General features: G+C 39.0%; 1 protein-coding gene across 1 annotated transcript in view; it reads right to left on the bottom strand.

Moving 5' to 3' along the window:
- Positions 1–17,056: 17,056 nt before the first annotated feature.
- Positions 17,057–26,031, bottom strand: part of kctd16b (potassium channel tetramerization domain containing 16b) — a 46,966-nt gene continuing 37,991 nt past the window's right edge. The window contains exon 2 of the mRNA XM_026938450.3: positions 17,057–24,959. Within this exon, the coding sequence (XP_026794251.1) occupies positions 24,496–24,959 (464 nt within the window). The 3' untranslated portion in view covers positions 17,057–24,495. The remainder of the gene's footprint in view (positions 24,960–26,031) is intronic.

Genomic DNA, 26,031 nt, shown 5'->3' with positions numbered 1-26,031 from the left:
ATGGAAGGAAAAACTAGAAGAATAATTATTCGTCTGTTTTTTCCTTCCATCCCGATACACAAAACGATGTTCTTTTCATACGACCATAGGGATGTTGTGTATTAAATAAAAAATTTCACCCCCCGAGAATTCCCACTGAGTTTTATTTTGCGGTCTGACATTTCACAGCGTTTATTTGTGTTCATTCCTGTCTGTGGATTTTCATTAATCTCTGAGCTTTTTGCTGTAGAGTGGGAATTAGATTCATTCTTTAAGAAGAAGAGCTCCAACTCTCCTGTCAAGCAGTTGGGACTAATATGTTTGGAAAGCTTCATTTAGCTGTCGAAAAACAAGAACTCGTCTCAAGAGAAGATGATGAGTCATCAGTTCATATTCCTTTATTATTCCTTTACTCCAGTGTAAGATCTGGAGCAGTCGTTCACAGCGACACTCACGAGAACTCTCGTTTGTCTAGTTTTCTAGCTTTCTAGTTTACTAACCTCTGCAACAATCCCACCCTGACCAACCTCCACCTCTGACAAAGAGATCCACTGCTCTATTTTTTCCTTATTTACATTATTCTTTCATTTATATTCCTTATTTTTGGTTGATTGTTGGCCCTGATGTCCAAGCTGACTGTAGAGGTTTTTCAGGTTAATCCTGTCAGAGATCTTTCCTCTCATCTTTCCATTAAAAGCTTTTTCTTGTTCAGTAAATTCAGTCACATTATCTCTCAACATGTTCAATCTTTCTGTGTTGCTTTTCCTGTAATTTCTCCTCAAATATGCATCTTTTTCCAAGCTGGCTCACAGTCTGAAAGATTTGTACATTTAAAAAATCTGCTTTAAGAAGAAGTGTTTTGTATTAGCACTGACATTAACAGGAAATTCAGATTAAAGACATGACTTGGCTTCATGTGGTGTTTTTTCTCATTTCCATGCAGTAAATACTGTATACTGTACATCACGTAAAGTTGAACTTCTTCAGCTGTTTCTGAAACTCCAACCAAACAAACCTTTTGAAATAAGGACACTGAATCTTTATGATATATTTTTTATATTTTATTGTAAATAAGGAATCTAAAGCTAATCTAAGTTGATTAGCCGTGACAGATGCTATTGTTCTTCTAATTATTATCAGAGGCTGAAAAGGAATCAGTGCTTTAACATTTTTATTTAGATTTCTATTTATTTACAGCAAAGCTGATCATCTGTGTTTAAGTCTTTTCTGTATTCCTGTGTCTATACTTTGATTCTGAACAATCCATATTTCATTTTACAGATATAAGAATCTACAGAACCGCTCTTCAACTGTGCATTTAAAAAGAACTGGAGTGCTTTTTATTCTTTAATAGTCTTTAGAATACAGATTTACAGAATTGTGTGTGTTTAACTGAGTATTTTTTTACTTGTTAGAGGTTTAGAATGCTAACACTGTTTTTTTAATATACACAGAGCTTATATTTAGCCTCTGAATTTATTTAGTTATTAAGTAAAATGTGTTATGTCACATTCTGTCTTGCTGAATTTAAAAAGCCATTATAATAAAATATTTATTCTTCATTAAATAGCCATTATTGAGACAGCATACGTACATATCTATTTTAGTTTATGTAATATTTGTTCAACCTTCTGTAGTGTGAGTTTTTTTTTATTTATTTCATTTATTCAAACATCATTTCATATTTAATTTACTTTGTGTAATTTGCCGTTTGTGTCAGTGGAAGATACAGATACAGTATGAAGTGGCTGTCACTTAAAATCCCTTCGGATGATAGTTAAAGAAGGAAAAGCTTCAAATCTTAAATATTGATGTGTATGATGATAGCATGGGTGAATTAATAAAAATGAATTCTGGCTGAAGAAACGTCACTGGAGTTAAAAATCAACCGTTATCCTTTTACAAATAATAATTTTGGCAGTTTTGTGAAAAAATTTTTTTTTTGAGGATTTCCATAAAGTTTATTCGCTTACTTTCTTTCTCTTTTTTTTTTGCTTTCTTATTTTTTCTGGCCCTGTGCTTTTTTCATTGGCTGAGCCGTATTAGGGTGTGGCCTGGCCTGTGGTTGGTGGGAAAGGAATAGTGGGAGGAGTCAGTTTTTGGAGGGGAAAAAAACAACACTAGCTAGTTTCCACCATGTAAGGAGGAAAGTAGCTAATCAGCTAGTTTTGCTTTTTTACACTTTGTGTAATCAAGTAGCTTAAGGCTGAAAAAAGAGAGAAAATAAACAGCAGAAGCAGAAAATCTGTGGATCACTGGATGCCCTGAGAATCTACTGGAACTGAAAGAGAAGATTTCAGCATTCAGGTGATTAATCCTTTTTTCATGTTTCAGTTTGATTGAGATTTTTAATTTGAAATTTCTGAAATTCAGAAATTTGTTGGAACATTTTATTTTCTAAGCTACTTGGTTCTGATATTGGCTTTGAGAAGTGTATTTGTGTAACAAATACACTTTTGTGTGGGATGTACACTATGCTAATGTTAATGAAGATTGTCAGTTCCCTGTAAGACATTTCAGGTTGGTTAAACTTAGGAACGAAAGTTCACCTGCTGCCTTAAAACGTGAGTAAACTCAACCTGAAGATAACCTTTGTTTCAAATCAAAGTCAATCAAGACAATGGATTACATTTAGTTTTATTTTTGGAAACATAAAGTTGAGTTCAATATCCAAAACTTGTCATGACAGTTGGAGTTAAAGAGAAGAAACAAGTTCACATAACTTAATGGGGCTGTCACTTTTTTGTTGTTTTTATGTTCTGAATTTATAAAGTGGCTTTGGCTTGTTTAAGGTTTGTCCTTTCAGCTATATTACGAGGGAAAATATCTATCAAACAATATTATAAAAGCGTGTTAAATAGATCCTGCCCTTTAGTTTCTATGAGGCGCTTCATTAGAAATGTTTTATGCATTTATACATATTAAAAGCTTGAATTTTAGTTTCTCCTAATAACATATTATGCATTTTTAAAACCAGTTGGATGATGGAGTAGGATATAGTTTATAAAAATACTAACCTCATTTTAACACAATCCATTTCTTCTGAAAAAACATAGTAATCTATTCCTTCTGTCACTTCATGTTAATCAGCATTTGTTTATTGCACTGTCTGGACTAATTTAGCATCAATTAATCCTTGTAATCAAAACAGTACTTAATAGCAAATAAATCTGTGTCTTTGTCTTCAATTAAAACATCTCGATTAACATTAACATATCCAACGTGTAATTTGAGAGCCATCTTCACTGCAGTTTGTGTCTAATAGCAGGAGTTAATTAGACGCTTCTCGCAGGCAGCAGTGAAAATGTTCAACACAGAAAAATCACAAGAACAATTAGCTCTGTGATGACACGCAGGACACATAAATAATCCAACACGAATTATGACCGACTGTTGGGGACTAAATAACACACACACACACACGTACCTTTTGGCAACCTAATTTCAAATATCAGATAGTAAACAGGTAAGTTTGCTTTCCCAATTAATACCAAAAACACACTAATTTTATTACAGTATTTTGAGGATAAAATCACACGTATGACAGCATTTAGGGCATTAATTATTTAATCCCACTGGCCATATTTGTGTTTTTAAAAGAAATAAACTACTTTCACTACATTGTACCTTGTTTCCATATCATATGATTATTTTCGTGTGGATTTTATCTGTGCCAGATTTCTATAAAAGTAAGCAAATAGCTTATTTTTTAAAAATAATTTATTCAGCTATATTACAGACAAGTCCCATAAACACTACAATCTTTAAAGGGTCTTTGTTATGAAAATAAAATGATTGATTTTGTTTGCACGCTTATGTATATCATGTGCACAGGAGATGTAAGAAGGTTACAGCTGTAGCTTGTGGATAACGCAGAGGCCATCAAATTATTAGCTTTTATAACTGGAGTTTATATGCTCTCTCTATTCTCCTTTTTTTATTTTTTAAAATAGACTTATGTTTCTGTAGAATTACAAAGAAAATTATAGACTAAAATTATGGGCATATCGAATCACTAACCTTCATGTGACCTTATGAAAAAAATTAGGATTGGAGATTAAAAAAGACAAAAGGTCACAAATATTTTTTACCAAATGGAAAGGCAATGTATTAGATTTGTTCAGTTACTTTAGTACTTCCAAACTCTTAAATTTAACTTGAGGATGTGTCAAGCTGCCAAATCAATGATGCCTATATACAGAAATTGTGTGTGTGTGTGTGTGTGTGTGTGAGATCATAGTTACTGAGGATGGATTGAAAAGTTACAGAACTCTGAGTTTCCCCAAGTTAATTTCTGTGTTATTATTTTCTACCATTTAATTCCTGTCTTTTTTAAGAATGGTGCGAAAAACAAAAAACACGGAGTGAGCGACAGTTCTGTGGGAGGAAACGCCTTGTAGCTGAGAAAGGTCAGAGGAAAATGGCCACATTGGTTCGCTCTGCCAGGAAGGATATACTGTAGTAACTCATATAATCACTCTTTACCACTGTGGTGAACAGAAAAGCATCTCAGCATGCACAAAACCTCAAACGCTGAGGTGGATGAGCTACAACAGCAGAAGACCTCATCAGGTTCCTCTCCTGTCAGCCAAGAACCGGGATCTGAGGCTCTCATGAGCACAGACTCGCCCACACTGGACAGATGAAGATTAGAAATAAAAAAAATCACCTGGTCTTTTTTCCAGTGTGCAGCCTGCAGATCCTCTGCTCACAGGATGTTTTTTGTTTTTTGCACCATTCTGTGTAGAGACTGTTGTGTGTGAAAATCTCAAGAGATCAGCAGTTTCTGAAAAACTCAAACCAACCCATCTGATACCAACACCCATGCCACGGTTAAAGTCACAGAGATCACACTTCTTCTTCATTCTGATGTTTGATGGGAACATTAACTGAAGCTCTTGACCTGAATCTGCATGATTTTAAGTGTACAGGTGTTCCTATTAAAGTGGACAGTGAGTATATGTTTAGTATTTATATGTGTATTTTTTTCCCAGTCTTCTCTGACGTTCTGTAGTTTTGGTTCCGTTAGCTGATCTGGTGTGAAATGTCTGCTACAGATCTTTGAATCATCGTCTCCTGAGATCACTCTGAGCTGAGAAACTGTAGAAGCTTAAAGCGGTTAAATTTTGAAGATGCTGTGCGGAGAACGACACAGAAGCACTCTTTACATTTGGATCACGTTACGAAGGACAAACTGACGAATGTAAACAGTGCTACTGGAAACTCGGGAACCGCACGATTTCATGAAGCCCATTAGATTAAAACTAAACATCTGACCAGCAAAGTGCTGAGTCTCTGCAGAAGAGCACAGTGAGACACCGAGACACACCACACACTGTCCCTGAACACCAGCAGATCTTCCTTTCACTCGCACTGAAAGCCTCCAGGGCTCGACTCTTTACTGTGTTCAGTGTTTGTGTTCTCGCTGCTTTTATTCTAGTTAGAATAAAACACTGAAGTTAAGCTTTAGGTTGGAGTTTATGGAACCAGGTCACATTAATAATATAAGCTTAATGTTGTGCACAAATAGACTCAATGCTGTCCAGCTGCACCTTTTTGAAGCAAAGTGAAAGATGTCTCAAAGGTGCAAATCTGTTCTGTTTCAGAGCTGAAATAGAGAGAAATTTTGCCTCTCCTGGATTTCTGCAGGTGTCCGGTCCTTTCTTTGTCTTTGCTGATTGCTGCACTGCTTCATGCTGATCTGGAAATCAAGCTGTAGCTGAACACGTGTGTTAGCCTGAAAACTGATTTTCATCCTGTTACTAAAATAGAGATCATTAAATCTATGGCTGGATCTGTTTAGCGCTCCAAATAGTGATCTGTATTTGTATTTAAACCAGAAGCGGTCATGGTCTAGACCGGAAGGTGTTTTTATGTGAACTCCTACCACTATGTCCTGGAAATACTGGGGAAAAACAGTGCTGTTGTGAAAAAGAAGTCATTTTTTCATTCACAAATTCTAACAATGAATAGAAACTTGCAGAACATAACTTTATTCAGCTCCTCCATCCACTGTGAAACTTTGTGGAAAGCTTTCTATCTAATGTCACTGATTAAGCTAGGAAACTATCTTTCAAAGCAGAAGTGTCTTTCCCAAATGCTGTTTATAGTCAACAACAATAGAACCCTATTTCTAATATTTGATCAGATTTACTTACTTTTGGGTTTGTTACATTCCAGAAAGATCAGATATTAGAATCTAATCTACTACAAAGCTGGACATTGTGTTGCTGTGAGTCAAAATGGAGTCCTTTAAGCGACATTTCATTATAAGGAGTTAATATTTTAAAAACTATTTAGATGATTATTATCTTAAAACCCAGCAGGGATACACAGAGCATCGTCTGCGTAGGCTATGAGGAGCAGCAGCTCTATAAATGAATCAGAAATGAATTTTTATTTAGATTAGTTTCAAGTCTTTTGTGCGTTTATTGAGTTGCAGTTGTGGGGGGAATTTTGCTGAGACCTGGCAACCCTCCCTTTCAAACTCCATATGAAAGTAAAAATCTCTAGCTTTCTCACAATTTTCTTTTTTTTTAGTTTCAGTCACGAGGCACACATATCTGTTACATCACATATAGCCGAAGCACATAAATATATAAAGCAGCCTCTCATCTTCCATTCCAGAAAAAAAATAATAAATCTATGCGAAGGTTGTTGAAGAACAAACTAAAAGATATCCTGGATCTAAAAGACTCAGAATTCAATCTAAACAAATTGGGTTCCTATGCAGTAATAAATGAATAACATCAAAACCCCAGGTGGTCAGAATTCACCAAGTCAGCTCACAACTCCACAAAAGATTAATTACCTCTCAGGTGACTTGGTCTAAGTGTAAAACCAAGGAAAATTGCTTTGGCGAACGGTTCTATGCTAACTAAGACGAGACGGTTTGGCTGAAATGAAGTGCATTATTATGTGTTACGGAGGAATCATATCTGCTTCAGGACAATTCATTAATTTTCATGTTTTGAGACGTACACACCTGCTTTCAGCTGACGTTATCTGACCAGTTCACAAATACTCCTGCTACATTAACCTTTGTGACTCAAGTTGTGTTGAATATGCAATGAATAAAACACACTGGGGTTTGCGGTTATAGCGAAGTAATCAGCGATGGGGTGGTGTGATGCTGTATATTCATATCCCAGAGTATATGAAGATATGAGCGTCCACAAAGTTCCTGTGAATGAATTCATACTATGGATATGATATTAGAATGTATTCGCATGAGTGGAATAACATACACCTGTAATTTACCTTGGAGCCGACAAGAAAGCACGACATGTTAGGACACAAATACTCACAAATACTCAATACTCACAAATACTCAATACTCACAAATACTCAATACGCAATACTCACAAATACTCACAAATACTCAATACTCACAAATACTCACAAATACTCAATACGCAATACTCACAAATACTCAATACTCACAAATACTCACAAATACTCACAAATACTCAATACTCACAAATACTCACAAATACTCAATACTCACAAATACTCAATACTCACAAATACTCAATACGCAATACTCACAAATACTCACAAATACTCACAAATACTCAATACGCAATACTCACAAATACTCACAAATACTCACAAATACTCAATACGCATTACTCACAAATACTCACAAATACTCAATACGCAATACTCACAAATACTCACAAATACTCAATACTCACAAATACTCAATACTCACAAATACTCACAAATACTCAATACGCAATACTCACAAATACTCACAAATACTCACAAATACTCACAGATACTCACAAATACTCTAATATTGTTTTTATAAAGTTTGAAACCAAAATGTAACACTGGTCGAAACACCCTCACACACCCTCACACACCCTCACACACCCTCACACACCCCAACACACCCTCACACACCCCAACACACCCTCACACACCCTCACACACCACGACACACCCTCACACACCCTCACACACCCTCACACACCCTCACACACCACGACACACCCTCACACACCCTCACACACCCTCACACACCACGACACACCCTCACACACCACGACACACCCTCACACACCCTCACACACCACGACACACACCCCATCACACCCTCACACACCACAACACACCCTCACACACCCCGACACACCCTCACACACCCTCACACACCCTGGAAAACCCTGACACACCCTCACACACCACGACACACCCTCACACACCCTCACACACCCTCACACACCCCGACACACCCTCACACACCCTCACACACCCTGGAAAACCCTGACACACCCTCACACACCACGACACACCCTCACACACCCTCACACACCCTCACACACCCCGACACACCCTCACACACCCTCACACACCACGACACACACCCCGACACACCCTCACACACCCCGACACACCCCGACACACCCTCACACACCCTCACACACCCTCACACACCCTCACACACCCCAACACACCCCAACACACCCTCACAACACACCCTCACACACCCTCACACACCATGACACACCCTCACACACCCTCACACACCCCGACACACCCTCACACACCCCCACACACCCCCACACACCACGACACACCCTCACACACCCTCACACACCCTCACACACCATGACACACCCTCACACACCCTCACACACCACTACACACACCCCGACACAGCCTAACACACCCCAACACACCCTCACACACCCTCACACGCCACAACACACCCTCACACACCCTCACACACCCCGACACACGCTCACACACCCTGGAAAACCCTCACACACCCTCACACACCACAACACACCCTCACACACCCCGACACACCCTCACACACCCTCACACACCCTCACACACCACGACACACCCTCACACACCCCCACACACCCCCACACACCACGACACACCCTCACACACCCTCACACACCCTCACACACCATGACACACCCTCACACACCCTCACACACCACGACACACACCCCGACACACCCTCACACACCCCGACACACCCCCACACATCCCCACACACCCCCACACACCACGACACACCCTCACACACCCTGGAAAACCCTGACACACCCTCACACACCACGACACACCCTCACACACCCCGACACACCCTCACACACCCTCACACACCCTCGCACACCACGACACACCCTGACACACCCTGACACACCAATACTCACAAATACTCAATACGCAATACTCACAAATACTCACAAATACTCAATACTCACAAATACTCACAAATACTCAATACGCAATACTCACAAATACTCAATACTCACAAATACTCACAAATACTCACAAATACTCACAAATACTCAATACTCACAAATACTCACAAATACTCAATACTCACAAATACTCAATACTCACAAATACTCAATACGCAATACTCACAAATACTCACAAATACTCACAAATACTCAATACGCAATACTCACAAATACTCACAAATACTCACAAATACTCAATACGCATTACTCACAAATACTCACAAATACTCAATACGCAATACTCACAAATACTCACAAATACTCACAAATACTCAATACTCACAAATACTCAATACGCAATACTCACAAATACTCAATACGCAATACTCACAAATACTCACAAATACTCAATACTCACAAATACTCAATACTCACAAATACTCACAAATACTCACAAATACTCAATACGCAATACTCACAAATACTCACAAATACTCACAAATACTCACAGATACTCACAAATACTCTAATATTGTTTTTATAAAGTTTGAAACCAAAATGTAACACTGGTCGAAACACCCTCACACACCCTCACACACCCTCACACACCCTCACACACCCCAACACACCCTCACACACCCCAACACACCCTCACACACCCTCACACACCACGACACACCCTCACACACCCTCACACACCCTCACACACCACGACACACCCTCACACACCCTCACACACCCTCACACACCCTCACACACCACGACACACCCTCACACACCACGACACACCCTCACACACCCTCACACACCACGACACACACCCCATCACACCCTCACACACCACAACACACCCTCACACACCCCGACACACCCTCACACACCCTCACACACCCTGGAAAACCCTGACACACCCTCACACACCACGACACACCCTCACACACCCTCACACACCCTCACACACCCCGACACACCCTCACACACCCTCACACACCACGACACACACCCCGACACACCCTCACACACCCCGACACACCCCGACACACCCTCACACACCCTCACACACCCTCACACACCCTCACACACCCCAACACACCCCAACACACCCTCACAACACACCCTCACACACCCTCACACACCATGACACACCCTCACACACCCTCACACACCCCGACACACCCTCACACACCCCCACACACCCCCACACACCACGACACACCCTCACACACCCTCACACACCCTCACACACCATGACACACCCTCACACACCCTCACACACCACTACACACACCCCGACACAGCCTAACACACCCCAACACACCCTCACACACCCCGACACACCCTCACACACCCTCACACACCACGACACACACCCCCACACACCCCCACACACCCTCACACACCCTCACACACCACGACACACCCTCACACACCCCCACACACCCCCACACACCACGACACACCCTCACACACCCTCACACACCCTCACACACCATGACACACCCTCACACACCCTCACACACCACGACACACACCCCGACACACCCTCACACACCCCGACACACCCCCACACATCCCCACACACCCCCACACACCACGACACACCCTCACACACCCTGGAAAACCCTGACACACCCTCACACACCACGACACACCCTCACACACCCCGACACACCCTCACACACCCTCACACACCCTCGCACACCACGACACACCCTGACACACCCTGACACACCCTGACACACCCTGACACACCCTCACACACCCTCTCACACCATGACACACCACTACGCACCATGACACACCCTTGGCTACTTCAGTGATGGTAAGACCTGGCTCATAGTTTTTAGGGGCTGGTTGTAGCTTTGAGTGAAAGAAGTGAGCAGATGGTAAGTTGTGATTTTTTTTTAACAGGTCTTGATGGAGGCTTGAAGAAGGAGGGAATAAATCAGAGGAATTGTCAGTGATTACAGTGAAGTGCAGTTGGAATGGAGATAAATTGGTCTCATTACCTGCACTTGTTCACTATGTTCTTTCTTCCTGACCCTAATGTCACAGATTTATACATTTCTCCTCCGAGAGGACTGATCAGATTCTGTTCCATGATTTTTAGGTAACTTATTTGAGATGACTTCTTTTAATAAGCTCATAACGGTAGCATAGCAGTGTGTCGTTTATGGTAAGATTCACTTTTGGGAAATTTGTCCGAAAAATTGTTAAATAATTATTTGGTTCCCAGGAGTTTTTTGTGTGAAGAAACTAAATAATCTATTATATGAAAAAGTTCTGATTTTAAAAAACTAATTTTTTAAAATGGATAAATTATTATTATTGTTGTATTCTTTTTATAGAGACACACATAAACAGGGTATAACATTACCTGCAAAATGTGGCATTCCACAACATTAAATGTAATTATAAACGGATAAAAAGTGTGACATATTGTTCATGAATAAATAAAACATTGTAATTGTTGGCAAATTGCTGTGGGATAAGAGGAATAAAACACTTGGGGGTGTGCTGATATACAGTACGTAATGAACTTCATGTGAAACCGTATGACGCTACTGCGATGTTGATTATTTTCATATTACAGCACAGCCCGCTGTGTGTTATTCCTTACATATACAGGCACAGTGTAAGTAAATTGTGCCTCTAAAGTGCTGTTAGAGCCATCTCAATTATTAACTACACAACACTGACTAAAACAGCAGCAGTGATCGTAAATTCTTCACTACACTCAGCCGCTTGGTGTCAGTGTAGCGCACTTTCAACACCATTTACTGGCTGTTTCATAAATCAAAGAGGAAAGTCACTTATACTGGCTTTAAATGCTTGAGACTGTCTTCCAGTTAGAGAGCATCCATTTGCATGAGCTCATCCGAGGACAGACGATTCCACCTCTTACTATTTTGTGCCAAATTCTTTCCTTGTTTCTCAGTCATTGATGCAACACAAGCAGACAAATGAATGCGTAACCTCCAGTGAAAAGCTTCCCATTTATTTTTAATCAGCTTCTCTCTCCAGTACAGTAATCATGAGCCGCTGTGGCTGCTGTCTCTCTCTCTCTCTCTCTCTCTCTCTCTCTCTCTAAATGATCCTGGCTTGCTGGTATGAATTGGAGTTCAGCCCAGTGGTCTGTTAATTGCCATTTCCTCCATCTCAGGCTTCCTGATGTGTGTTAAAGATAAGTGCCTCCTGTGGTTCTGAGTGGACCAGCTGGCTATCACAGTGCAGTCTCATCGATGTAAAATGCGTGTCATGTGGGGTGATGAAAGGATTTTATATGTTTTGTAATGCATAGAGCAAATTATAATGACAAGTGATGAGTGAATGAAACATAAATCACTGTTGCTCCTAACGTAGGCAAGTTAAAGAATCATGCAGTAACTCTTAACTCTTAAGATTGTAGAATTTTAGATTATAATGAACTATTCAATTAGACAATGAAGAGATTTATGCATTAATGGTTTGGCACAGATAGACGAAGGCAGAAGGGTGATCCACACTCGTGTTGCATATAAACTCTAGCAGATAGCTGCGTCAGTTGAACACTGTGAACACACCTCTCTGTACAATACCTTATCTTCAATCAGATCTTGGAGGATTAGGATCTCTGCACAGACTGAATCCATTCTAGCCAGGATGAGGAAGCCTGTCAGTGGAGGAACAGGTTATGAGAGTGCTGAGGAGGGTTCGATCCTCAGCCTGTGCTTTTATGCTTAACGATTATGGATATGTCCCTGTCATACTTACTTGAGCTCTGGCTGCTGCTTTATTATTGGAAAAACAAGATACAGAAGTGCTGCTGTTTTGTAAAGCCACCTACGACTAGATGCTTTGATTAGTCTTTCACCCCTATACACTCACTGTCCATTTTAATAGGAACACCTGTACACCTGCTCATTTAAGTGACGTGATGTGTAGCCAAGTACGGTGACCCATACTCGGAATTTGTGCTCTGTATTTAACCCATCCAAGTGCACACACACCGTGAACACACACCCGGAGCAGTGGGCGCCCGGGGAGCAGTTGGGGGTTCGGTGCCTTGCACAAGGGTCTCGCCTCAGTCGTAGTATTGAGTCGCGGGTGGGAGAGAGCGCTGGTCATTCACTCCCCCCACCTACAATCCCTGCCGGACCTGAGACTCGAACCCATGACCTTCAGGTTCACCTTCGGGTTACAAGTCCGAGACTCTAACCATTAGGCCACGACTGCCCCCTTTATGCAGTTATCTAATTATTCAGTCATGTTGCAGCAGTGCAATGCATAAAATCATGCAGGTACAGGTCAAGAGCTTCAGTTAATGTTCACATCAAACATCAGAACACGAACAAAAGCGTGATCTTTGTGACTGGTTGCTGGTACCACATGGGCTGGGTTCGAGTATTTCAGAAACTGCTGATCTCCTGAGATTTTCCACACACCAGTCTCTAGAGTTTGCACAGAATGGTTTGGAAAAAAAAAAAAAAAAAACATCCTGTGAGTGGAGGATCTGCAGGCTGAAACACCTTGTTAATAAGAGAGATCAGAGGAGAATGAGCAGACTGAGCTGAGCGAACAGGAAGACTGTAGTAACTCAAATAATCACTCTTTACAAACCGTGGTGAGCAGAAAAGCATCTCAGAACGCACAACACATCACACCTCAAGGTGGTTGAGCTACAACAGCAGAAGAATGTTGTTTTTAAAATAAAGTGGATGGTGAGTGTATGTATATTTCCTCATTAGGGAAGATCAATAATATGTAGAATAATTTATTCTGTTTTGTTTGAGTAAAAAAACATTTAAAAGCTTAAATATTGGACAGCTCTCCACGAAATATCCACAGAGTTCAGTGTCGACATCAGCGCGTTGTTTATCGTAATCAGATCAGAAGAGTTCTTTAACCTCGATTCTGTGTTCATTCCATTCTACATGTTCTGTCCACAATACATGATGATTTCCAGTGTAATTGTTATGTAATAATAATTATATAATAATTATTTATATGATATAAAATTGCCATAGAAACTGTGTCTGTAAGTGTGAGTAATCCACAGCTGCCATGTGATGCGTTATCAGTTCTGTATTTAGCCATCTCCATCACCCAAATTAGACAAGCAGAAAGAACAGGCGTGCAGCCATCGTCTGGACAGAACTGATTCTCTCTGTCATCACCAGCAGTCCCTGACCTCACAGGACTATTTTCTATTTCTATAGTCTGAGCAGAGGAGAGATAAGAGTGTTTGAGAGATGCTCATGGCCCTACAGGACTCCTGATGATCCAGCCAGTGGGAAAAACAGCGTCCCTCTCGAGGTCCTCGAGTTCAGCCTCAACAGTTCATTATAACCAGATCTTTCACCAAGCTTTATTTCCATCCACCTCCCTGTAACACTACATACCCCAATCCACCTCATGTGCTGCAGAAAGAGACAAAAATTCCACAATAGCAGCGTGGAGAGGACGGAGAGAATTTCCGTGTGATTAAGTTGCATCATTTATTTACGACAATATGGCAAAAAATGACATCATTCTAACTTCAGTGTGGATTTTATTTGTGGATGTTAGACCATGTAGAAATGGAGATATAGTTAGAATAATATGTTTGTTTTGGTTGTGAAACTGTAGTCATGACAGTTGTATTTATTGGAATATCTTTGGCATTTTTTTGTCGTTTAAACAAACAGGAGGGAAAAACATCATCATCATCATACTCATAATTTTCTAAATCATGTGGAGTTGAGTCTAGTGTGATGATATTATATAAAAAAAACTTAAGCGAAAAAGAGTTATCAGCTCATATTAGCTAGGTTGTGCTGAAAAAAAAAAAGATATCAGTCACTTGAATTTTTAATGGCAAAATTTTTAAAGGTTGCAGAACCCCAAATGCTTAATGCTGTAATATCTGCAGGCTAAAGGGTTTAAACTGGGCAGGATGATCTGTAGTATTGTGATACTACATTGTGATGCTTGCTCTCTCTGGCAGACTGGCCAACCTCAAGGAACAGCAGTGAACAGGGATTTGGTGTCCTGGCTTCTGGGTGTTCTTATTCTCTCTACGCCGAATACGAAGCTCAGGAACATTTATGATAGTACACATCAGAGGTCATTAACCACCGTCAGTGGCAGCCATTTTGAAAGGAAAGAAGAGACAACAGCTAGTAATAGCTGCAAAAACAGTAACAGCTCTCCATATGGCCTCTTCGTTTACCGTAATTACGAACAGTTCATGAGCTATCCCTGCCCTCAAATCACACAATTATCTCTGTGATAAAGGCTTTAACTGATTATTTCTTCGTTTGCCTCACATGATGTTTATTGCTGTGGTTCACGGCACATTTTGGATTGTGCATGTGACAGTGAAAATGTGCTCGTGTTGGTCATTTCAAAGAAAGACTGAAAAAAATCAGGATTGAACAATTCATCTTCTGATGGAAACGTTTCCAAGAGCAAGCAATCAGGCTGTAGAGATTTTAGCATATAAACCTGCTTTCCATGTGGGCCAGAGCAGAGCAATCAAATATATCTGCATTACAGAGGAATGAATCCTGCTCACTGACTGAACTATCTTGACATTTGGCAGTAAAATAATGATATAAGACTCACATTTTGCCACTTATGTGGGTCTTTAGGTTCTTAAAGTTCTCCTGTACTCTCACAGCGCTGAATAAACTGCTGCCCTGGTTAAAGAGTACTGAATTAATCCATCTACCTCCAAGGTCCTTTTTACTCACTACTGAATTAATCTTGTGACATGAAATCTAACACTGGGAACCAAAAAGCAATTATTTGTTCCCCTGCTGTGGTGTCGGGATGTCAGTTGACTTAAGTGGAGATTTATTTGGCTTATTCAGCTGTTGGAGCGAGAGAACTGCTTCATTCCTCTTCAAACGTGTTAAGTGGCTGTTAGACACCTTCAGCTGAGCAGGACTGCAGATTTGAGGTGACAAAAGATTCGCAAGGTGTTGGAATACTAAAAAGCAAATGGGTTTTGTAAATTTGGGCTGTTGGCTCTATGACGTTTACGGCCTTTTATGAAATGGGCTACACTTAATATTATTCTCAATGTTTTTGTAGATGTGGGGTGACAGCAGGTGGGTAACGTGTGAAATAGTTTTGCCAGCATCAGTTATTTTAAAACGGATCTGCTGTGCCTTTTATTACTATCAGATATTGTTGCTTGCTGAGTTCCCTGACAGATATTTGATGATCAAACGTAACCTTTATTAAGAAGTCTGAATTTTTAATTGGTTCTAAATTCAAAAATGTTTCATCATTCAGCCCTGAGTTTGCGTTTCCTTTTGAGAGTACGCTGTGTGTGTGTGTGTGTGTGTGTGTGTGTGCACCACTTCTGACTAGAACATCTTCCTTCATTTCTTTCAATTTTTGTGCAATTTTTCAATCACAGCTTTATTGAAATCAGATTTTATAATTTTTTTACAAGCAATCGGTGCAATTATGATGCATTTCCATTGCTGATATTTTCATTCCAATGACACATTAACAACCTAGCTAGTTACGTAGTTAGCTACATAACTGTGTACAGTAGATTAACTTGCTAAATCGTTAATTGCATTCTGGTAACTTTCTTTCGAACAAATTCAGCTGTTTTCGATACTCTCGACTCTGATGTCACAGTGTGCAATCCGAACACAGAACAACTAATAATATTAACTTCCATTAAACTAATGTTAGCTAATTAAGCTTAACATTGTTGCAGTTCACATTTTTGACCACTAGGTGCAATAATAGCTCTATGGAGCTAAATGGGGCCGTGAGCACGCTGCACCACGATCTAGAAACGCAGGCAAATCAATAGAACATTGCTTCTAACTTAACTTCTGACTCCTAACTTAATTATTTGTATTATTATAGCATACCTCGTCTGTGATATTACACCATTTCTAATTCCGCTGCTGGATTTCCGGTCCTAATGTGAGCTCTATCACGTGTTGTCTGTGGCCTGAGGCTTGTGAGAGCACATATGGCAGGTTTGGGAGTTGTTGATATTAGCGTGCTCTTCACACATTGCTAATAAATGATCTACAGCACATTGAGGAGAATGTTTACTGTAGTGGCTCTGATGTGACCAGCATGTAAAATCCTCTTCCAGCCAGTTTGAACTGCCCTTTGTCCAGAAAACGCGAGACGACTTCATCTCTTCAGCTTGGAGATGAGGTGTGGGTTTTTGGTTTCTGACTGATTATATGAAATGATCTGATTTGACAGTTTAAAAAAAAGTCATTTCGTCTTCATCAGATGTACTTTGTCATTTATCTTGGTACTTGTATACATTTTTTTCCTGTTGATTAAAAAAAGCTTTTTGAGAAATGCCGGTTTTATTTTATTCACTACTCTTCACAACTGTCATGATAGCCAGACATCAGCCATCTCGCGGGATTTATGTAACAGACAGATAAGATGCTTTGCCCATCTGCATGGTTTGGAAACAGAGCGTCGCCAATCTTCTGATTCCTCCGTAAGGAGAAGCAGCATCGTGCATCCTGCTAAAAAAATAGCTGCATGTTGGTGTTCTTATCGCTTTAATCCTGAGAGCAGCATGTTCACTCCCGGAGAGATGGTGTGAGGAAGAGATAGCACACTCCAAAGACCAATCTCTCATAGAGTCCTGAGTCCAGCTCCTGCTCCAATCGTGCCTCAGAGATCCGATCTGGAAAAGCATCAAACTGTCTTTCTCTTTGGCTTTCCTTTGAGATGAATATTTAGTCCTTTTTTTGTTTGTTTTTTTGAAAGATAAATGCTGTAGATGTGGACATGTATGGAAATGATCTTTCCAGAATCATGGTCACACAAGGTCATCACTGAAACCTCATCTCAAGGTCGGAGGTGTGGGATCGCTGCTCAAGGACTTCATGACATTTAAACATAAACTAATCCATCTGAAAGATGGAATACCAAGTATGACATCATCAGATATTAGATATCTTTTCCTCCGTCTCATTTTCAGAAGTAAAATGTCGCACAAGCTTCACTCTGTGAACAAAGCCACAGCCTATCTGAATAACAACCACGTTCTCATATCCAAATCCCAACTGCCAAAGTGTGTTTATTCAGGACTTTATTTTTATACATGAATACAATTTCCAATCCCTTACGCTTGTTACTAAAGATCTTTCACATCATATTGTTCTGTTCTTTATTATATAACAACATACATCTGTGACAAAACAGTAGTAGATGCAATCCACACATTGTGCTTATCTTTATTCTGATATATATATATATATATATATTTTCATTTTTAATATTGTCACAAATCAAATTATCTGTATAAAGTATTCTTACTCAACACGCGCACAATGTTCTGGACCTCGTCACAATCAAAACACTCATCATTCAGAATCCCTTCTGTGCATTTTTGCTTTGATTCATGTCTTTATCATTATTAAACGCTGTTATGATTTTGTGTGCTTTATAGAACGAAAAGTCAGTGTAGATTATTATATTTATTGTACTATTGTAAGTAGAGCTTCGGCTTAACAGAAGAAAGATACGCAGCAACACACTCGATTTAAAGCTTGTGTTTAAGGTCAGGTGCAGTCGGCTTAATGAACAATACAAATGAGCTGCAGGACAAACAATTCAGCGTTTCATACCTTCATCATATAATAGTTAACTGATGTGATTTTTTTTATTAATGCAACAGAAACAATCAGGATTTAAATAAAGGGTTTTTTTTTTAAAAAAAAAAAAAACATTCCCCCAACCTGAGAGAAAATAAAAGTGTCAGGATTTGTGCTGTATGATTGCGATGACATTGAAGAGGACTGATCTGTGATTTGTCCTTTTCCAGAGACAAACGTTCTGTTCTGTTAAATCATTCTCTCTATCAGCGTGTTCAATTATAGCTAATAAATTATTTGCTGACATAAATCAGATCATTGTGTGTGCTTTAACAAGTAAGCTTTTAGCGCTGATCTGAGATTCATTGCTTTCTTTAGTCACATGAAGTGCAGTATTCCGGCTTTATGATCCCGGGACCATGCCGATCTGCTGACACGGGATGAGCACCGGGATTAGTATACACTCTTTATACACACTTTCTATTCAACACGGATTACATCTTGAATTTAAAGTGTGCCTACTTTTTTTTGCTCTTGCGTTTACACTTTGTATTTTTATCTCCAGTCTTGTCATGCGGATTGGAATCAAATCTCATGTGAATTATGCAAAGTCGGATATGGGATAGCAGGAAGTCAGTCAGCTCAATTCAGTCACTCAACCAACTTATAAGCCCTTAAATATAACGAATAACACGGCAGGTCCAGGGTCAGCAGATTCCGTGGTTTGGAATAGCTTTGTAAATTGGGTCTCTTTTTTTTATAGAAACTGTCTCATTTTTCCAGGACAGCGCAAACACTTCACAAGTCTACTTGACATTTGTTCTCTTGCTGGTTTCAGAGAATCCAATTTTGTCATAGCAAAGTTCAGAAGCTTCTCACAGAATAATTACTGCCATCTCTCTCCTGCTGTCCAAACACACGGGGCATGTGTGATTTACACCTTACTCGAGACTCGACTGCAGCATGTGCCAGTCTAACATTACCTCTGAAGGTGGAATAGATAATCTGATCGCAGTGCATTGTTTTGTTTTTCTCTGTTCAGACAAGAATACAAAATAGAAATTTAACGCTCGGTGAACGGAGAGAAGGTTGGAATCAGTTATCACAGAATAGTCACATAGTGTGTGTGGAGGGCAAAAACATTCCACAAAAGATATAAGGAAAGTGCTCGGGATCTTTGAATATCCTCGGGCAGGTTTTAGTTGAATGTCTTATTGTGGTTTCATATACAAATTTACTTCCATTTGGAGATAAAGAATTTCAGCAGGAATTTCAGTGGGCTTCATCCGGAATAAAAACATTTCTCCTGATTTTTTGAAGAATAAACATAAATAAGTTGTTGAACCAATGCAAGCCCATCTTTAACCATATTAAATTAACTGTATATAAATAATCACAATATTTTACCAATATAATTACCAATATTTCCAAACTTCTTTGTATTTACTAACGAACTCCAGAATTTGTATTTATTGAACTTCTAGCTTTTCTTCATGTCACATGCGATGGCTCCGGATCCTGCTGACTTGATCGAATCTTGATCATGTTGGAGCTATTTTTGAGATCATAACGCAACATCGATAAATAAGGCACAGGATTGTACAATTAGATTTTACTAGAAATAACCAGCCGGCTCACAGATTTTACAACAGATGTATTTTCTGTCGTCTTGTGCACTTTTGTTTGGGATTCACTCACATACTCGGGTCATGATTGAAACAAATCTTTGAGTGTGCAAACTATAAAACTCGCCAAAAAAATGCAAACTGACCTGTGAACACGGTCTAGCAAGTGCTGTCTGCTCTTTAGTGTTCGCATTAATAAATAAGCTGGGGTGGTTTTTTAATATATAAAAGTGCAAAATACAGGACAGTGTTGATGTGAATAGATTAATTTAGATTATAGATGTTATTTACTGAGCCACTTCAGGAACGGGGAACTGTGTGCAAAAAACAATACAACCAAAAAACCTAAACAGCTATATATATATGTGGAAATCCGTTTCAAGACAAAATTATAGTTTTTACTAGGATTTAATAATGAAAGGGTTTATCAAGATTATGCTTCAGTATCTTAAAATGATCAAAAACTTTTTTCCAAATTAATTGGTGTTACACTGGAAACTCAATTGTGTGACAAGCTTTAGTTTCAGTTGAACTTTTCCAGGAGATTTGACTATCAATAGCAAATAGCACATGGAAAAATCTCTGCCGTGTCTTTTTGCACATCAGCAAATTTACACAATAATTCTTTTATTAACACACCCACTTTTGAGCACGCATTTTAATCCCCTTGCGCATGCAAATTAGCGTAGGATTTTAGTAAATCACTGTCACAGTGTTTATATATCGAATAATTCCTCAATTATTAATGCTTATTCTTATTCTATTAGAAAATATGACATTTTGTGTATCATGACAACAGATTAGAATTTCACAGCTTAGTCTGTGTGCTTAGTTTTACAGCTGAGTGAAGTGCAGTGACAAACAGTGTAAAAGTAATGTGAAAGGATAAAAAATACCATTTTGGTTTTGGTTTTGCGTTTGTTGCTAACACTGGGACTCACAGAGAGCAGATTTGGACAAAGTGTGTTATAAATTCCCATTGTGCCTGCAGATTGTTAAAAATCACATCACACCCGCTGTTGTGCCTCTCCAACCACTTCGCTGCAGCCGTGTTTTATTTCTGACCATGAAAATAGGAAAACCGAGTGCAGAAATTTGGCTTAGGCTCAAACAAATGAGCAAAAAAGAAAAAGAAATAAAGGCAATATTATTTCAGCAAATTATGCTTGCTTGTGCTGCGCAAAAACAGAGCCCTATAAATGATTTACATTTTATTATGCGTTAAATAGGCCCCTGTTTTAATCCACAAGCTCATGGATGTTTGTCCAGAGCGTCTTTCAGTGATGGTCAAACATGTGCAGGTAGGACACGACACATTTTTCATTCTCACTGATATTTACATGTGATTATAGAGCTACTATTTTACAATATTCACAGACTGCAGTAGTTTTTGACAGTACAGGTTACACGGTTATTGTTCATGACAACTGAACTGTTTATAAACCGCTAGCATACTGACTTCATGTTTCTCCGTCCTGGTTCTGGAGTACTTCTGTCCTGCACATTTTGCCATTTCCTCTGGTCCAACCCATTTGATTCAACTCAAGGGCTAATGAACAAGACTAGGTTGGACTGGATGAGTTAAAGAAGGAAATAAATCACTAAGTTGTGCAGGGTCGGGGTTCTCCAGGACCAGGACTGAGAAACGCTGCTGTAGCCATAGGCTCGTTAAGTTCGTTATTTAATAATTACTGTGCTATTAGATGGGTGATTGTTAATTCCAGTCTCAGGAACCTCAGGCTGTTCTGCTGCTCGCTCGAACACACCCGACTCATCAGCTAATTATCAAGACCTTTATGAGCTGACTCACGTGTGTTAGAGCACTAGAGGACTGGAATTTAAGAAGCGTTACAGTTTATTAATGTTTAAATGATTAATAGTGTGACATTAAACCGTCTCTGGATAAGACACTTATAAGTAGAGGTGTTTTTTTTTTTTTTTTTTTTTTTCTTGAGGGTGGTTCTGAGAAAAGACTTCACAGATTTCATATTAAATACAGCCTACTCTTCATCCTCCCCCCCTACTCTGTTTCTTTGGTACGGTCCATATCATTTTAATTCTTCATAAAATAAATCAAAATATCCTTGCAACATGATTATAAATAATATTATTCACGTACGTATAACTACAGTAGCACTGGAATGAAAATGAAAATTTACTGTTATGATATTCATACAACCCAGTATCTTTATTTTATTTTATTTTTTTTAAGTAATGGTGTTAAATGACTGTAACGCCACAGTCACAGTGTATATGTAAAATTTTTTGGTTAGAAACTGCTAGTGCTAGACTGTTTTTAAAGGACTTGTTAAGAAGAGTGTAGAAGAAGATTGCCTTCTGTTATGAAGCTTAGAAAAGTATTTGATTATGAATTTCCATAATATTTGAATTTCATATATATATTTGAATTCTATAGTCTACATGCGATGAAAAGACTGTGATTGGCTAAACACTGTATTTTTGAGATTTATATTTCTGATTATTTTTTTTTAATCTCAGAACCTTAACCTGTCAATATGAATTAAATGTTTTTAAAGCCAAATTTTACCTCTAGCAAGTTTAAAACAAAGAAAAAACATTGTACAATTATTAAGTACACCACATATACCAAAATAAGAATGTATATAATTCAAATATATGAAATTCATATCCAGATGCTTTTGTCAGCTTCCAAGCTCCATGTTCAGAAATCAAAAGTGGAGATTGATTGAATTTTTACCTGCTATGTTCGTTCCACCTATTGTGTAATTTCAAGGGTTTGACTAACTAAAATGTATAGCATGATTTATTACTGCTCTTTATTAAATTATTAAATGTTAGTGTCTGAGGTAAAAGGGGATTGTTCTTGAATGAAGTATGCGAGCTGTTGAGCATCATACGTCGCTTGTACTGAGAATATCAGATCAACAATATTCCAGCTAAACTCAGAGGAATTGAGTTTAAAATGATTTACACATCCATATAATGTACGAACGTGTGATAATGTTCTGTCACTGTAAAAATTATCAGTAAGTGCTTTGGCCAAATAAATGAACGAAGATCTTCTGTTATGATACTATTCCTAATAATAAACAAAAATTCTACACTGATATTTGCATAAGATGTAATCACTCGTTCGCTTAAATATTTGAGTATGTTCTTTTATATATTTCAAAATAAATCATTAAATAAATAAAATTCACTTTCAATTCATATTTGTGTACATATATATCAGTCATAGGCTTTCTCATATTATATTTAATATTTGTGATTATTGATTAAACTCATAAGAATCAATATGATCTGTTGCCTGTAGTTGCTCCTCGATGTTTAGTAAAATCTAATCTTTAATATTTATTAACCACACAGTCAGTTACAGATGCAATCCATTTTTTTGTCATCAATGTTATTGTTTTGTCCTTCATGCTAATCAGTGTGTGTGTGTGTGTGTGTGTGTGTGTGTGTGTGTGTGTTTCTGAACCTAAAAATGCTTTTGTGCTTCTACTATGAAAACCATCACACTGTCTGTTTTAAAATCTCAGGTTTGGATCAATCGAGTTCAGGCTGCGGTTTCAATACATTTAGAGGAACGTGGTGTAGAGTTTCCACCCTGACTGTGTGCAAGCCCCTTTCATGCCATGACTAAATCAATGTGGAGGCGTTATAAGGGCAACGGATTGGACGGTAACGACGGTTTGGAAAAGCCGATAGAGGGGAAACGTTTAGTCCTCTGTGCTTCTCAAAGTGCTGAAATAAAACCTGGCTCTTATGCTCAACAATACGTTAGCTATTTTTAGCAAGGACACAATAGAGACAGTATGAATTATTTATGATTCGGGTTGCACATTCAGTGTCCGACCTCTGGACCACCTGAACGCAACGACTTACGTTGTAAGGTCAAAAACAGACATTTTTGCTCATCTGTACAAGCTGACAAACAAACAAACAAACCAAAAAAAAAAAATCCAAGAATTGTGCTTTTCTAACAAAACTCTTCTACAGGAACGTGAGTGCTGAGCAATCCAGGTCTGAGGCAGTAGTGAAGAATTTGTGCGTCAGCACAGCTCACAGCTTTGTACTCCTCTCTCCAAAGTGGTCCAAATTTAGAATTTTCCTGGTAGAAGTGTTTCCCGTCCCTCAAAGGCGGTACTTGCGGAGAAGGTCTGCCTGCCACATGTACTTGCGCTCGGGGAAGTGCTCTGGGATCTTGATCTTACGGAAGTCCTGGATGCACTTCTCCAGCTCCTCTTCCACGCTCATTTTCTCTTTGGCTGGCCGTTTCTTGCTGCCACTCGTGTCCCGTGAGCTTGTGGTAAGAGTGCGAAGGAGATCGCTCTTACGCCGCTGCTCAGATTGCTGCTGCTGCAGTATCTGACCTCCTGGCCTTTCTTTCTTGGGCGGCCGGTCGAGCGTTTGGACGTGCGCTTGGCGGCTGACGGGCCCACGAATGACCGTACCCTGGGGGGAACTGGCTTCTGATTGGCTCTCGGAGCTGGAGGTGGAGAGCTCGTTGAAGGAGGTGCCGCTCTCACCCTCACCTTCACCTTTGTGGCCCTTGCAGCAGCAGTCACAAGGCGGCGAGGACCAGCGTGATGATCCACCTGAAACGGGACGACACGACGGAATATGAACCACAAGCAACGTTATGTAATCCTGAAGGAAAGCAAAGTTCTAGAAATAAAGATTTTTCTTTTAGTCAATGACTGGAATGATATTACTTTTGAAGGACACATTTCTCACAACAGCAAATGATAGTTAAATTACCCATAATGCTCTAAGTTAAATATTAAGTAAGTATGATGTAATTATGAGTAATTTCTGGTACATACATCACGTATCAAATTTAAATACCATAACAACCAACATGAAAACTAAATTAATCAATCTCACAATGAAATAATTATTTATCATTTAAACCTTTTCATGCATAAATGCATAAATTGTTTAAAAACACTGTTATTATTTAAAAACATTCTTTTGATAACTTAAAATTGCTTAAAAACTTTAACAAAGTTTCTTATTTTACAAAATGAAAATGGTCTGTTCATGTCAACGAATCCTGTGCATCAAAGACATCAATAAAAAGAGGTAAAAACGTACCTGGAAAAAAAATTGCAATGTGTTCATAAATATGTTTTACTTCAGTTGTTAACATTCAGGTCTTAAATAATTAACTCTTATGACCGGAATTAAAAAATATAACGTTATGCTTGATGTGTACAACATTTATGCAGTTTAAAAAAAGGTTTTAAACAAAGAAAGAAAATAGAAAGTGGAAAAAGACTGGAACAGAAATCAGGATAATGGTTTGTGTTAAATTATAAGCAAAAAAAGATTTGGATTTTTCCACATTTCCAGCCTTAAATGCGGACACTATGCATGAAAGGTAATAATGTAGTAGATCAGAGTAATAATGCATACTTTAGAGAATACTGAGAATATTGTAAAGTGTGTATATATGTATGTACAGTATAAAGTTAATTTTAAGTAACTAATGTGAACGATATGTGTTATAGAGCAGCTCTAGTTTACAGGTTATCACTAACATTTTAGCTCACGCTAAAGAAGAAAGCGGGTCCGTACTCATTTGTCATTCGAGCACAAGTCAGTTATTAATTTATCAACAGCAACAAGAAACCGATATCGATTTGAATGACGTTTAGCTTTCAGTCA

The sequence above is a fragment of the Pangasianodon hypophthalmus genome, chromosome 15 (genome assembly GCF_027358585.1).
Source record: "Pangasianodon hypophthalmus isolate fPanHyp1 chromosome 15, fPanHyp1.pri, whole genome shotgun sequence".
In the NCBI taxonomy this organism is placed as follows: domain Eukaryota; kingdom Metazoa; phylum Chordata; class Actinopteri; order Siluriformes; family Pangasiidae; genus Pangasianodon; species Pangasianodon hypophthalmus.
This window is presented reverse-complemented; position numbering and strand designations above follow the sequence as displayed.